The 16,233-nt window shown below is 35.2% G+C and overlaps 1 protein-coding gene across 1 annotated transcript in view; it reads left to right on the top strand.

Moving 5' to 3' along the window:
• The window catches only part of LOC145263734 (mitochondria-eating protein-like), a 77,337-nt gene that overhangs the window by 48,421 nt on the left and 12,683 nt on the right, over positions 1-16,233 (top strand). Inside the window, exons 6-8 of the mRNA XM_080120713.1 lie at positions 884-1,042; positions 7,680-7,852; positions 13,918-14,062. Of these exons, the coding sequence (XP_079976839.1) occupies positions 884-1,042; positions 7,680-7,852; positions 13,918-14,062 (477 nt within the window). The remainder of the gene's footprint in view (positions 1-883; positions 1,043-7,679; positions 7,853-13,917; positions 14,063-16,233) is intronic.

The following is a 16,233-nucleotide window of genomic DNA, read 5'->3' as shown; positions in this document are numbered from 1 at the left end:
TGGCCTATAAACCTTAATAAGTGGTGACTCATTAGTCATTTCAAACCAATGGAACAAGATTCCCTGAATTTCAATTTATTCTTAAGATCTTTTAAGCTTAAGCCTGGAATTATATGCAAAAAATGACAACACCAGGTATATTCCTATTTCTGAAAAGTGAAAGCAGTGAATGATGGTTGCTATTATACTCCCAAATTTGGCCCTGATAGAGTTAAGAAGGGCGTGGCTTATATATAGCAGGTATTCCACTGCCCACTTTTGTGAAAACTGTTCCTGGTAGAAAACTGTGGCGGTTAACATGTCGGAATGCTCTGATGGGATCTGAATATGAAAGCGTACAAAAACTCAGGGAAACAATAGAAAGGAGAAAAGAATTGGCTGCCATGCTATACAACATTGCATTTAACCATTTTTTATGTCCTGCTTGTGACCAAATTTGAAAATCAGTGGTGGGACTGAAGTCTCATGGGAGACATAAACGCTGAAACTGAATTTAGTTCTGAGACACTCATATGTTAAAATCGTCAGGAGGGCCCATTATTACATGTGTGTGTGTGTGTGTGTGTGTGTGTGTGTGTGTGTGTGTGTGTGCGTGTGCGTGTGTGTGTAAGGTTAGGGGGGAGGGAGAACCCCAGCATAGTGCTTGATTATTAAGAAAATTTGAAAAATAAGAATGTAATATTTATTAATATATGTATTATGGAAGATCAAAACAAGCCTCTGTTTAGACACAAAGGCTGAAGAGAATCCGACATCCCCTTTGTTTGGACTTGAAACCGGTGGTACTGATGCTGTTCTGATCTTCAGTAACACACACACACACACACACACATATGAATATGTGTCTGTGTGTATGTTCTTTTATTTTTTTAATCTTTTATAGAAAGCATGTGCTGCAGGACGTTTTGCCCTTCATCAATACAAGAATAAACTGAGGGACTTATTGGATGACAAGTATGATGGCCCCCAAAGCAGGGACCAACTTGCCCAAGACTTTATTTACCGAAACACTGGACCCTATGACTTGAGTGGCATGATATCGGTAAGTATTAAAATCGAGTAAAAGCCTTGTTCTAACTTTGTCCAGGAACCAACGCATTGTACACTCAGTCGCAAAGGAGACTAAGAATAGAAAAGAACTCCAACTCATTTTTTCTGTGTAACAATTGCATTTATTTCCTCATTGTTACGGCTGTGACGTCACCTATGTGATCGTCTTCTCGAACATCATCCACCCTCTAACGTAATCTTGAATGTTATCCACGTCTCTAATGTGAATCTCCTTTTTAAAATCTTAAATTTTCCTCATCGGTGACGTCATTTCGCATGCATTTGTATACGAGCATCTGCGCTATGTTGCATTATCATTTGTGTTGTAAAATGTTCTCTGGAATAGCAAAGAAAGAATGAGTCAAAAAAATAAATGCATGGAATTACGTTTAATTATTCTTTACTAGAATCACTTCAATAAATCGTCCATTCTGATTGGCTAGTAAAATCAGGCGAGGTGGGAGGATGTTATGTTATTGGCTCCCGGAAAAGACTGGTTAGCTCGCAATGGCCGATTATCAGCGTTTAGGTTAGAAATATTTTGATAACAAAAAGTAGAATGTATGAATAACAGAAACAATGTTATTGAAGCGAAAAAAGGTATTTAAGTTGAGAAAATATTTACATTAATATAGTTCCCAGGAATTTTAACTTGGGGGAAAGAGGAATTTGATGAATAAAAATAAACACGGATGACTACATGATCAGAGATCAGCCGTGTTCATGTGGTGATACGTGTTGATGACGTATTTAGAGGGGGAAGATGGTTTTTCTAGAGACACGTAGAAATCAGTCAAGAGTTGGCAGTCAGAGTTGAGAGTCAACAGTGAGTAATTAGAGGAAGAGAGACGGTCCACTGACTCTGAGCAGGGGAGACTATTGAAAAATGTGGATAGCAAAAATCTAAGACCAGTACAAAAGGACAGAAAAATCTTTATGATATACGTACCCGTCACAGAACGAAAATGTTATTCCAAAAATCACGGAAATTGATCAAGTAGTTATATATATATATATATATATATATATATATATATATATATATATATATATATATATATATATAAGACCAGATAGTTAATAAAACATGTTAGACGCTTTAAAAAAGAGTTAAAAACATATTTAATCTGAAAAGGAAACACTTAATAAGTGGATAGTCCTTAATTCGCGGAGTTTCGAAGAAATACTTTCCTTCTCATCAGAGAATGCGGGATCGGATTTTGCGTACAAAAGTATTTGATCAAACTACAAGTAAGTCAAAGATCTTACTTGATAACAAAAAGTGAAGCAAAGGGAATATAGTGAAAAAAAAGGTGATTTCACGTGAATGGATAGTCTGGTGAAAGGTAAATTATCCAATGACGGTAAAATCCAAAAATATAAATCCAAAAATAAATCCAAAATAAATTATTTTATTTTTATTTTATATATATATATATAATTGTATGTTTTGTATTTAATTTTTTCCATCAATATATATATATATATATATATATATATATATATATATATATATATATATATTTCCATCAATATATATATATATATATATATATAAACGAACGATTATATATATATATATATATATATATATATATATATATGTATATATATATATATATATATATATATATATATATATATATATATATAATCATTTGTTCGTTTTTACATGCTAGCATGTGTTGGATGGCGTTTAGAAATTGATTTAAAAAATAACCTATCTCTTGCCAGGTTTTTATTTATCCCTCTTTCTCTCAAGTCCATTTTTATCATTTCCTCCCATGTTTTCCAACAGAGGGGCGCCCAGCGAAACTGATCTGTGGTCGCAAGTCAACTGTTTTTCACTGGTTTATTGAAGAAAAATCTGGCTTTTAAAGGATAGAAAGACTATTTCAAATAAATTCAGAAAGTGTTCTGATTGGTTCAAAATATATATAACTATTTGTTTTTCTAGAAATGTAAGCCATTTTGAGTTTCAGAACAGTTTCAGATGGTTCGCTGTTACACACAAGTCCTGGGAGGTGACTTGTTTGTAGTAGACAGTTCCACAGAACAAAATATTCTTACCGTGTCGATACCCGGGAAAAGAACATGTGAAATTGCTCCAGAAAAGGTTTAATATTTATGAAGCAATTCTGGTTTCTGATTGGTTGGTAGCAGAACGTGAATTAATTTGATTCGTCAGTTCTTAGCAGCATCGTTTATAAATAGAATCATCCGACTGTGTGGGATCATACCCCATTAAACCCCTGGGATGATGGGATGTGTCTCCTAGCGGCTTCGGCTGCAGGGAGACAGGGTAGTACCAGTCAAGGATTTATCACTTGACACTCAGCCCAACAGGTGAGGGGCCGGGAACCGGCCCAGCACCTGTTGAACTGAGGTACACCACCTGGGTAATACCTAGGAGGTCCATCCTCCCAGGCCTTGCCACCGGGCTTTCCGGTGGGGCAAGTTTATTGCTTGCTGCCTGAGGCGCCCTGACCGGGGAATGCCGACGGGGTTACTCAGGCAATTTTTAAAATTGCAGGAGTACCCCTCCTTTAGGGGAGCCTGCGGGGTTCCCACTTTCCAGGCCTTGTGCCAAATATTGCCGATGTGGGCGGCAATTAAATAACTACCCCATTAACCCAAAATATTGCAACATCCTCCCTATTTTTATAATGGGGAAGTCTCTTGTGTTTGTTCTGCTCAAAAATAAATATATATTTTTATATTTACTTAGACATAACAAAAATTAGAAATCATTTGGATCTTAGAATTTTAGCATTTAAAAAGACGCCATTTTTAATTGTGTTCAAATGTCAAAAAGGAAAATTACAAAGATTTTTTTTTTTTTTTTTTCTAAGCAAAAGTATTAGTAGGTTAAAGTGTTAATACAAATAAAAATGGATACAGTTTAACGTCTTGTCCAGGACTATTTTTGTTTTATTTATTCATTTTTTTTTTGATATATAGAAATCTATATACTCTGAGCATTACCACTAGGGTTTTCCGCTGATATTCATGCAAAAAAGTAATAGCCTTCTCATAAGTGGAACTTCTGTTCTTTAGTTCCTTTTAAATAACGTAGGACTTGTTTAGCTCTGTTTAAATCCTTCATTGTTGGTCGTGATAATTTTTGTGACAGTTTTGTTACTGTATAGCATATGTCGGGCCTGGTTGCAGTCATCAAATATATAAGACTACCTATAATTTCGCGATATTGTGTGTCATTTATTATTTCAGATTCTGTGTGTATATTTTTATTGATATCATTTTCGACCGGTGTAGAGCGTTTCTTGCACTCTCCCATTCCAAATTTTAAAAGTATTTTGTCGATGTATCTCGATTGAGTCATCGTAACAAGTCCTTTGCTTTGAGTAAATTCTATCCCCAGAAACCAGGATATTTTGCCAAGATCGGTCCTTTTATAATCTTTTACTTAATTTGTTCTTAACATCAGTTAACATTATGTCACAATTTGATGCGATTAAAATATCATCGACCCACAAAACCAAAATCAGTAGTTTATCGTTTTTGTGTTGGGTATATAAACAGAGGTCTACAGCGCATTGTCTAAATTGTTGTTTAATAATATAATCATGGAATACTGTGTTCCAACACTGAGCACTCTGCTTTAGACCATATAATGACTTGTTAAGTCGCCACACGCTATTTTTATTTTTCATTATAAATCCCTCTGGAGGGGTAATATAAATTTCACAGTCCAGTGGGGCATTCAAATAAGCATTTTTTACGTCCATTTGATGGATGTTTAGGTCATATTGTGATGCGACTTGCAGTAAAATTCTGACTGCTGTTAGGCCTGTGGTCGGAGAAAACGTAGAAAAGTATTCTTTACCGTAAATCCGAGAGCACCCCTTAGCAACAAATCTTGCTTTGCACTGTTCTACGCCCGATGCTGTACTCTTTTTTTTTGTAAAAACCCATAAAATAAGAATAACATGTTTATCTCTTGGGAGAGGCACTACCGTATAGGTATCATTTTCGGTTAAGGCATCTATTTCTTTTTTCATGGCAATTTTCCATTCATCACAATGTTCTGAATTAATTGCTTTGTTGAAGCTTTTTGGCGCATTTTCCATTGAATAGCAATAGTCGATTTGATAATCCTTTATATTATCGACCACAAAAAAATCGGGTCGTCTTCTATTTCTTTTGGGATATCTCTCGACTTTATCATCATCATCATCATCATGGACACTCTCGTCTCCGTCATTTTTATTGTTTTCATTTGTTCTAATTATTTGAGGTAATATAATTCCATCCTCTTCATATGACGGGTTTTCGTCTTTACAATTAAACGTGTCTGTGAATTTTTTATTTTATTTTTTTCGGGAAAAAATATTAAATTGGCTGGACTGTTTTTACCGTATCCAAGAAATATACCTCTGTCGGCTTTAATATTCAATTTACTATTTTTCTCTATATATGCGAAGCAAGTTGAACCAAATATATGCATTCTGCTTAAATTTGTTTTTTTTTTACCGCAGAAAGATTCATATAGAGTTTTAGATAGTGTTTTGTTAATGCACCTGTTGCATATATAGGCTGCCGCCATAAGTGCATACGCTAACAGAGCTCTCTACATTTTTAATGTAGTCGCTATTTTGAGTCCTGTATCTACATTGGAAACTCTTGTGATTAGGTCAGTTCAGTGTATAAAGAAATAATTTTGGGTTTTCCTTTCGATAAATAATGCTCTCTCAATATGTTTAATGCTTTGCAGCCGTCGTCCAGGGCTTCTCTCATTACCAGTGATAGACTTCGGTCATCTAAACACTGTATTAATTCCGCAAAGACAGTTGCGTTCTTTTCAATGAAGTTGGGGTCGTTTCTGTTTTCAGGTTGTGTTTGTAGTACTTTGTGTAGCTTTTGGATTCGTAGATATCCCAGAAATTTAACTTGCCACAACTCGAATTTTGATTCAGATCCATCGAAATAAAGATGCACGCTGGGCACATAACCTCTAGAAGTGTAAGCCATTTTGAGTTTCAGAACAGTTTCAGATGGTTCGCCGTTACACACAAGTCCTGGGAGGTGACTTGTTTGTAGTAGACAGTTCCACAGAACAAAATATTCTTATGGAGGCTCGTCCGGGATATTTTTAAGGTAGAGTGCTTCCTGGGTCGTGTGTGTGAGCGCAATAAATTCTGCTTCATACATAGAGAGAGATACAATCTGTTGCTTTTTAGATTTCCATGTCGCTGGTTTCGTAAATACATCAGCGATATTTTGTTCTGATGATATGTAATTCAAAATAATGGATTCCTTTGTTATCTTGTTTTTTATGAAATGGTATTTTATATCTATATGCTTAGATCTTTGGTTGATTATCGTGTTCTGTGCTAAGACTATACTGGCTTGATTTATTTGTATTAACACTTTAACCTACTAATGCGTAACTAATACTTTTGCTTAAAAAAAAAAATCTTTGTAATTTTCCTTTTTGACATTTGAACACAATTAAAAATGGCGTCTTTTTAAATGCTAAAATTCTAAGATCCGAATGATTTCTAATTTTTGTTATGTCTAAGTAAATATAAAAATATATATTTATTTTTAAGCAGAACAAACACAAGGGACTTCCCCATTATAAAAATAGGGAGGATGTTGCAATATTTTGGACCTTTTAATGGGGTAGATATTTATTTGCTGCCCACCTCAGCAAAATGTGGCACAAGGCCGGAAAGTGGGAACCCCACAGGCTCCCCTAAAGGAGGGGCACTCCTGCAATTTTAAAAATTGCCTGAGTAACCCCGTCGGCATTCCCCGGTCGGGGCGCCTCAGGCAGCAAGCAATAAACTTGCCCCACCGGAAAGCCCGGTGGCAAGGCCTGGGAGGGTGGACCTCCTAGGTATTACCCAGGCGGTGTACCTCAGTCCAACAGGTGCTGGGCCGGTTCCCGGCCCCTCACCTGTTGGGCTGAGTGTCAAGTGACGAATCCTTGACTGGTACTACCCTGTCTCCATGCAGCCGAGGCCGCTAGGAGACATCCCATCAAAAGAGTGTTTTAATGGGGTATGATCCCACACAGTTGGACGATTCTATTTATAAGCGATGCTGCTAAGAACTGACAAATCAAATTAATTCACGTTCTGCTACCAACCAATCAGAAACCAGAATTGCTTCATAAATATTAAACCTTTTCTGGAGCAATTTCACATGTTCTTTTCCAGGGTTTCGACACGGTAAGAATATTTTGTTCTGTGGAACTGTCTACTACAAACAAGTCACCTCCCAGGACTTGTGTGTAACAGCGAACCATCTGAAACTGTTCTGAAACTCAAAATGGCTTACACGTCTAGAGTTTTTATTCAGGATAATGTATGCACAGACGATATGTGTACAAACGAGTTTACGTGTTTTGATCGGCCATTACTTCAATTGTTTTAGATCTAGTAACCCCAAGAACTTTCATCGATTCTTTCAATGTGTCAATACCATCAAAGTCTCATGTTCTGTGCACATCTCCCTATAGTGTAGAGACTTAATCTTCCTCTGGGTAGTTATCAGATCTAAACCTGTCTTTAAGACTCGAATTACACACCCATCGTATCATACATACTCATAGCCATTTTACCTTATTGACTTTTTTATAATTTTTTTTTTTTTCATCCGAGGATGTCATTCGAGACGTGGATTCTTCTATCAGCCACCTGCTGCCAGCAAGCTGCAGTATTGCAGTCATCCGTCCATTTATTCGTGAAAGTTGCAAGCTCGGTTGGGAAATGGCGTCGCTTATTATACCCCTGGATATTGATCTGGGAATAGACACTGTCTTTGATCCTATAAAGTAAGTATCTTTCCCTTTACCATCTTGTGATTTATACCGGTGCTAAATTATATATGTCCTTAGAAATCAGGAACTTTTTAGTCCTGAAAGGCATTATCATCATCATGGTTTATGTATTTAAAGTGCTACAACTTAGTTTTATTACTTTTGATTGTTAATAAATACTAGCAGGAGCGCCCGGCGTTGCCTGGTCGTAAAATATGGTTAATTGTGATATTTTAATTTACACAGATTTCGTATTTATTATTATTATAGAGTAAATTCTCTATCAATTATTTCGTATTATGATATGTTATGATTTAAAAAAAAAAAGAAAAAAAGTGATTTGAGTGTCATCAGCTAGAATCGAAACCGAAGCCAAAATTGATAATGGGGAGCGTTAAAAAATTATGACGATCGTTAAAAAATTATGACGATCGTTAAAAAATTATGACGATCATTAAAAAAGAAAGAAAAAAAGAGAAGGATAGATAAATATATACTAGCAGCCTCTTTTATATGTAATACATTTATGTTGGCATTCCATGGATGTTCAGCATAAATGGTGACGCCCTGATACTATTGTAGCTCTTTTGTTAAAACTGCATTAGTATTTATCTAAGTTAGCAGGGACGCCCAGTCATAAAATACGCTTCATGCCGATTTCGTATATATTATTATAGAGTCAATTTTCTATCAATTCTTATATATTATAAAGTTGTGATTTCAAAAATATATCCATATGACTTGGGGGTATCAGCTTGAATCGAAACCAAAACCAAAACCAAAACTTACGAAGACCAACAAAAAAAATATGTATATTTAAATTATTAACTCACTATGTCTGTCTGTCTGTCTGTCTGTCTTCATATTTTCAAACTACCTCTTCCGAAACTAAGTCGCAGAGCAGCGCTAGGGCCTCAAATGATATATATATATATTGAGTTTCTTCAGCTATAATCGAAACCGAAATCAAAACTTACAAAGAATTCTTGGTAAAAATCTAATTTATAAGACTGCTATGTCTGTCTGGCTTTTTTTTTTTTTTTTTTTTTTTTTTACATGGAATTCACCACTTATCAAGGCCCAATGGCCACTCGGGGATAAGGGTTATTGTATGTACAGTAATCAAAGGGATAGTGTAGCAATAGTATTGGAGAATTGGTAAGGTGTCATTACTTAGGGGGGGGGGCGGTTCATCAGGAATTTGTTTGTGTTGGACTTGAAGACATCCAGGTTGAAGTCGGGAGGGAAACAGGCAAGCGGAACAGCGTTCCACAGGCGTGCAGTTCTAAGAAAGAAGCTTTGTTCATGGAATCTACGTTTTGATTTAGGCACAGATAGGGAGTTTTTTTCAAACTCTATCTACACAATGATTGACGAACATATATCCTCAATGTCATATTGCAGTCTAATTGTACTGTAATTAATATATATATATATATATATATATATATATATATATATATATATATATATATATATATATATATATATATGTTCATTCTGTGACGTTCATTCACGTGATTCAGAATTTAATAATGTGAAAGGGATGTCATTATTCTATTTCAGAACGAAAAAATCCGTCGGCAATTAATATTCTTTTCATATCCATAACGGTCATATCACGTCAAAAAACAAAACAAACAAAAACACAAAAAAAAACCCAACAACTCACGAACTCTATTTCAAATAATTTGAATTAGCAGCAGTCTTTTTCGTTCTGAAAAGACATCGTTTTCATATCACAAACACAAGTATATCTTCAAAAATTGTAGTGGTATTTTATTTTCTTCAAATTATATATTCAGATGAAATCTAGAAATAAAGTTGACATACAGACAGACGTTGCCTTTTATATATGTATATATAGATATATACTAGCTGTCCCTGCATGAAGTTATTCTAGTTTTCCATTTTTATTTGCTTGCACTTTAACAACAAGTGCAGGTTCTGCTACACAGAAGTAGAGTGTGTGAGTGTTTTATCGTTATTTCCATGGCAGGTGCTCCTCTGAACTCCAATCTCTGGTCCCCTTTCGCCAATCTTTCATGAAAAACACCCGTCTAGCTGAATCCACTGTGAAAAATTTCTCCCACTCTATATCTGTGCCTAAATCAAAATGCGGATTCCATGAACAAAGCTTCTTTCTTAGAACTGCACGCCTGTGGAACTCTGTTCCATCTGCCTGCTTCCCACTGGACTACAACTTGGATGTCTTCAAGTCCAATGTTAACAAATTCCTAATGAACCGCCCCCTTAAGTAAACACTTCATCAAATCTCCACACTAACGTAATGTACTTGCAATAACCCTTATCCCTGAGTGGCTTCCGGGCCTTGATAAGTGGTGATCACTGTGTAAAAAAAAAAATTTAAAAAAAGCCACCTGATATCCAGTTGTAAAGGCTATTATACAATGTGACACAATGGATTGCATAAATATCTCCACTGGAAAATCTGGAAAAACTTGAATATCCAAAGTATTAAAAAGTCTTCGGAACATGTTTACCAGAAACAACAGTTGGGAATAAGTCATACACTATCCACTATGATGACGAAATTCCTACAGCTACATACCTAGAAAATGGGGCTATTAAGTCTAACATAGTGATATGGGACAAGAGGAAGAAAGTAGCAACCCTAGTTAAAGTAAACGTCCCTAATGATGCTGGCCTTAACAGAGCAGAGAGGGAGAAAATGACAAAATACCAAGGACTTATGTACGGCATGAAAAGAAACTGAAATCTTAAGAACGTATCAATCATACCAGTCATTATAGGAGTAACTGAACTAATGAAAAAGAATTTCAAAAACTATCTGCCGAATATATCCGGTGAACCAAGTGCAAGAGAAATGCAAACAATTACACTTAAAGGGATGGTTAGAATCTTAAAAAGATCTCTCGGTGGAAGTAACTAAACTAATAGGAGAATGTTTGGCATCCAGTAGAATACCCCATCCCCAGCGAAAACAAAATGATAAGAAAATTAAAACAAAAGAGAGAAAAATAAATAACATTTTAATTATACAGGAAATAAAGCCCTTTTATATTTTTTCAATTCAAATATGAGTTATCTTCCTAGATAATTTTGACTTTTTAGTCATAATTGAAAAATGTTTACATATTACCAGTTGTCTGGGCAGGACTGCATCTTTTTAAAAAAATAATCTGTAGCGAAGTACGTTATTATAGTGCCAATAACATATTGCAGCAATAAAAAAAATCAGAATCAAAGTTTGATATGTCAGCTTAAATATTTATGAAATATGTATTAATATTTATCAAATATAGAATACTGTATTTAATTTATCATATATTAATATTGGATTTTTTGATTTTTACTCATTTTCACCCCAAACAAAGCATCTTGCCACTTGAAACTAAGGAACTGCTATTTGAGCAGCAAAATGTTTGTTCACATAACATTTAAACTTCTACAGGTTTGAACAGCAGTCCGAGGGAAGAAAGCCTTCTGGCATCTAGGGACTTCAGCAGTAAAAAGGTGTGATTTTGGTGCTTACCGTTTTATGTCTGTCGAGGTGGCACAAGTGATGTGAATTCGTCAGAGCACATTTAATTGAAATACTTGTAAAACAGCCACATGAATGCGATATTGTGACAACGGGATGAAGACTAGAGCTTGGCCGACAGTGCGCGACCTATTAGATTTGAGACTCTTTTTAGGAACCTGTCTAAAAGTGAAAAGCTAGTGGCAGATACTCCAACCCAGATGTGGCAACAGTACTCCATGCATGGGCGAATTGTAGCTTTGTAAAGATATAGGATACTCTTTAGTGTCAATAATTTTCTAGCACAGTAGAGAGAGTCCACCTTATTTGCATCAGTCTTGGCAAGGTCTTCAATATATCTGTTCTAATTCATGTTGCCTGCGAATGTTTGGCCGAGGAGCTTGAAATATGTGCTGAATCTAATTATATGCTCGTGGGTCTTGTGAAGTAACGATATTTCTTGTTACATTATATGCAAATGAGACACTGCCAGCTTGAAAAAAAAGCCTCTTTTCAGAGATGAAGGAGAATTTGGAGTCGTGAGCTTGGACAACAGTGTGACGAATTTAACCACAAAAATTTTTAGTTGAAAGTACAGAATTGTTAACAATAATTAACAATCTATTTTTGAAAGTGCAGAATCGTTAGCAGTTGATTATTTAACCACAAATTTTAAAAAGCATATTTTTTAATAATAATAATAATAATAATAATAATAATAATAATAATAATAATGTCCTAGTATTATAAATTTCTTATTTAATCAACCTATATCGTGAGAATCGAAAGTGACAATGTTTAGCCGAATATGACGTCAGATAAGTGATTGAGAGAGTAGCGGTTGCTACCTTGAGACTCTGGATAGAAGCATCGAAAAGAGAAAACATGTTGTAAACCGATCAGATGCTAAAAACAAATAAACAAACAAACAAAAAAAAAACAAAAAAAAAAACAACAATACTCCAGAATATCCAGTTTCTAAAATACTTATAATAAATTATCAGCTGAAAAAAATATAGATAGATAGATATTACTGTCATTTAATACAAACTTAGAATGATAGGTTGTTTCACCACTGAACATAAAAAACTATAATGATATAGTGTAAGATCGTGACACCTCCTGAAAATGGATTATTCAGTCTATAAAAGATACTAGAAATCGATAATCAAACTATGGAGTAAGTTAACCTTGATACTACAGCATTCAAGATACGTTCGAGTATCAATATCTGTTACATTGTTCCGTTGTACAATAAACTTGTTATAACTTACTCTGTGTTGAGTCTCATTGCAATACTTGTTAAGCTATAGTTGACAAATCGATTTCTGAAATATATCGGTTTTTATGTTTTTTTTTTTTTTACATGGGGGTCACCACTTATCAAGGCCCAGAAGCCACTCGGGGATAAGGGTTAAAAAGCAAAAACAATATTACGTACTTAATATGTCCCCTCCCTCTTTAAAAACTCCGGAGATACCTACTCTATAGTAATAATATAGTGGAAGATCCTGACACCCCTTAAGAATGAATTACTCGTTCTATAAAAGACGCTAGAAAGCGGTAATGAAGCTAGGAATAAGTAATTCAAGATACCTTCGAATGTCAATATCTATTTGTTACATTGTTCCGTTGTGCAATAAACTTGTTATAAATTTGTGTGCTGAGTTTCAATACTTTATACTGATTATATTCCCCAAGGTATATATCATAAACTTTCTGCCTAGGGCGTCTATTATGTAGAGTGGACATTAATGCTGTAGGATTTCAAGTGATTTGATTTCTCAGCATAAGCCACAGTATCGAAGATGATTTCTTGGGTGGGACACTGACAATAAAACAAGGTACTCGTATGATTTAAATTAAGCTTCAAATATTAATTTTTGATGACTAATTAATAATCTATAACATAAATCTCACCTGTCTGCTTAAATGTATGTATGTATGTATGTATGTATGTATGTATGTATGTCTACAACTTTCAAAAGAGGCGACGGATTTTCATAAGATCGGTATCGTTTTGAAGCTCGATCCTTCAGACGACAAATATCGAAAATTAGCTAAAAACATTAATTCCTTCACCCTCAAGTGGGCACTTTTCTGCGGGGGGGGGGGCTGTCATTTTTTTGCCAATATTTTCGAAAGTCATCCCCTCTTTGCGATTGACTAGCCTTAATTTAAACATTCTTCACTTCTGGTTTAGCGATGGACGCAACAGCAAACACATCACGTTTATTTTTTTTTCCACATTCTTTTCCTCCTTTGCGGTATGGGTTCGAGCCTGTCTGCTTACTACCACTTTTTTTTTTTTTTTTTTTTTGCTCAACACACACCTCTAAACACCCAGGCAACGTCAGGCATCCAGAATAGTTAATAATAATCGATAATATGTTACACGGCCGTTAGAACAATCTATTGCTGGAGAAACACTAGGTTCAGTATTTGTATCTGGAGGACACATGTTTACTAATATTCCTGCATATTAAAGTGTGTTTTTTTTGTTTTTTTTTTTGTTGGTAATCATCAATCGCCTAAAAGTCATCACTAAATGATACAATGGAAATCCATGTTTCAGGTATCGGCGCAGTGTTAATTCCGACTACAGCAGCCATATCGTGAGCCACTTTATCTGGCCATGTCTCTACTTGGGATCTTCTCTTGCCAGTAGCCGTAAAGTTGTCTCACAGGGAGAAGTCGAGACACGCAGCACTGTTGATCAGGTAAGAAACTTCTACGATATGTACAAGGTTAGGGTTACCAGTAAATATATATATATATATATATATATATATATATATATATATATATATATATATATATATATATATATATATACACAGAGTGCATAACGTGCATTGAAGATAAATTTGTACATACACAAAAATGATTTTTGAAAACAAATAATTATGTCAGTTTTTTCCCCCTTTTATTAATGAGTTATCATTCATCAAGGCTAAAGACAACTCAAGGATAAGGATTAATCAGATGGATAAACACACATATATACATATACATACATATGGTAGCTTCCTTCAGTCTTGACAAACTATCGATATCCACTGTAAGGGTGCCTACACGTAGAATTTTTGTGGCAAGAGTTGCATAATCTCCAGCCACACCTTTCCTGAGTCAGTGTTGTTAAATACCAGCGGCAAGTTGAGGTTCAGAACGATTGGAAACAAATGCTGAGATAAGTGGAGAGCACATACAGCACCAAGAATTCCCAAATGGTCACCCCTCTGGTATTAATCAGGCTCAATGTTGCTTAACTTTGGTGATCTGACAAGAACTGGCGTGTCAACATGATTGTGCCGTATATATACATACATATACTCACACACACACACACACACACGCACACACATGTGTATATATGTGTGCATATATATGTAGTCTGTTCACTATACAAACATTATTAGTTACATATGTGCATATATGGTTCAGTGGAATCTCAATTCAGGGATAACACCTCATCAAACCAAAAAAAAATTGATTTTTTTTTGTCTGATGAGGTGTTATCTTTGAATTGGGATTCCACTGAAACATGTACGCACATATGTAATTGTTGTGAGGGAACCACCCTCCAAATGGACTAAGCCATCGTCCATATAAACTTAACTCATGGCGATCCCAGGCGGGGATTTAATTCCAGGGCGACGCCTCGCATACTCAATGAATTACCTACACTTTTCGTTTGTAACCTTTCCATTGTTTTCATGTAATATATGTTTTAAACTGTTCTCCATTGTTCTGTTCTTCTTTGTGGCTATTTGTGAGCCATAACACTGGCGATATTGGATTCGAGAAACATACTCACATCTAAAACAGTGTTCCCAAAAACTCTGACGACATTGGATTCAAGAAACATACTCACGTCTAAAATAATGTTCTGAAAACATTAATGACGTTGGACTCAACTGTTTATCGCGCTTAAGAAAGTGTAGCATAACACTTGCGACTGAAGGACTCGCAGAAATTAAACAAAAAACAAAATCAAATTAACAACTGTGTCAATTGACCCTAAAAAAAGAAACAGGTAAGCACAGAACGAAAAGGAGTTGGAAAAAAAAGAGAAAAAGTTTGTTGCTACTTAAAAGGTAAATCTTTACTTTGTAAAAAAAAAAACGTTTGTCGTTACTTAAAAGGTAATTTAGCGTTGGCACATCTAACTAAACTACAAATTGAAGCTGCCGAAGCTCAAAAACAGTCGGCAAAACGCCAACAACGTACAGAGGACCAACAGAGGGAATTACAAAAACAGTCAGCCAAAGTATAAAAACAGTTGGTCGAATGTCAATTATGAACAGAGGAACTACTTGCAGAAATCATCAAGAATAACATGCATTCAGAAAGCAATTCAGCTTTTTCTCAAAATACAATATGGTCCGCAATAGATAACTTTAAGTACGAAGAAGATGAAAAATCATTTGCAGCTTATTTCAGGAGATATGAAGACTTTTTCAATATTGACTGCGGTAACTGGTCTGACCAGAAGAAGACCAGATCGCTGCTATGAAAACTTAAAACAGTTGAATATGACAAATTCGTGGACTACATCTTGCCATGAAAAACCGCGGATTTATCATTCAATGAGACAGTAAATCTGTTAACAGAACTATTCTCCCCGAAAACGATGGAGATGTTTGAATGTGACCAAAGACGATAATGACGACTTTGCCGCATACACAGCAATAGTGAACAAGCATTGTGATGATTTTAAGTTGTCTGAATTAACAGCAGACAATTTTAAAGGCCTTGTTTTTGCACAAGGTTTAACCTCGGGAAAAGATGCAGAAATCAGGCGCAGAGTTCTTACGAAGTTAGAAAACAAACTGAACACTGCAAAAATGGACTGAGGATTGTCAAAAAGTGGAAATAATAAAAAAGATGC

This window comes from Euprymna scolopes, chromosome 39 (assembly GCF_053919585.1).
Source record: "Euprymna scolopes isolate OS-2025 chromosome 39, ASM5391958v1, whole genome shotgun sequence".
NCBI lineage: Eukaryota > Metazoa > Mollusca > Cephalopoda > Sepiida > Sepiolidae > Euprymna > Euprymna scolopes.
The sequence above is the reverse complement of the archived record's forward strand: the minus strand, read 5'-3'. Positions and strand labels throughout refer to the sequence as shown.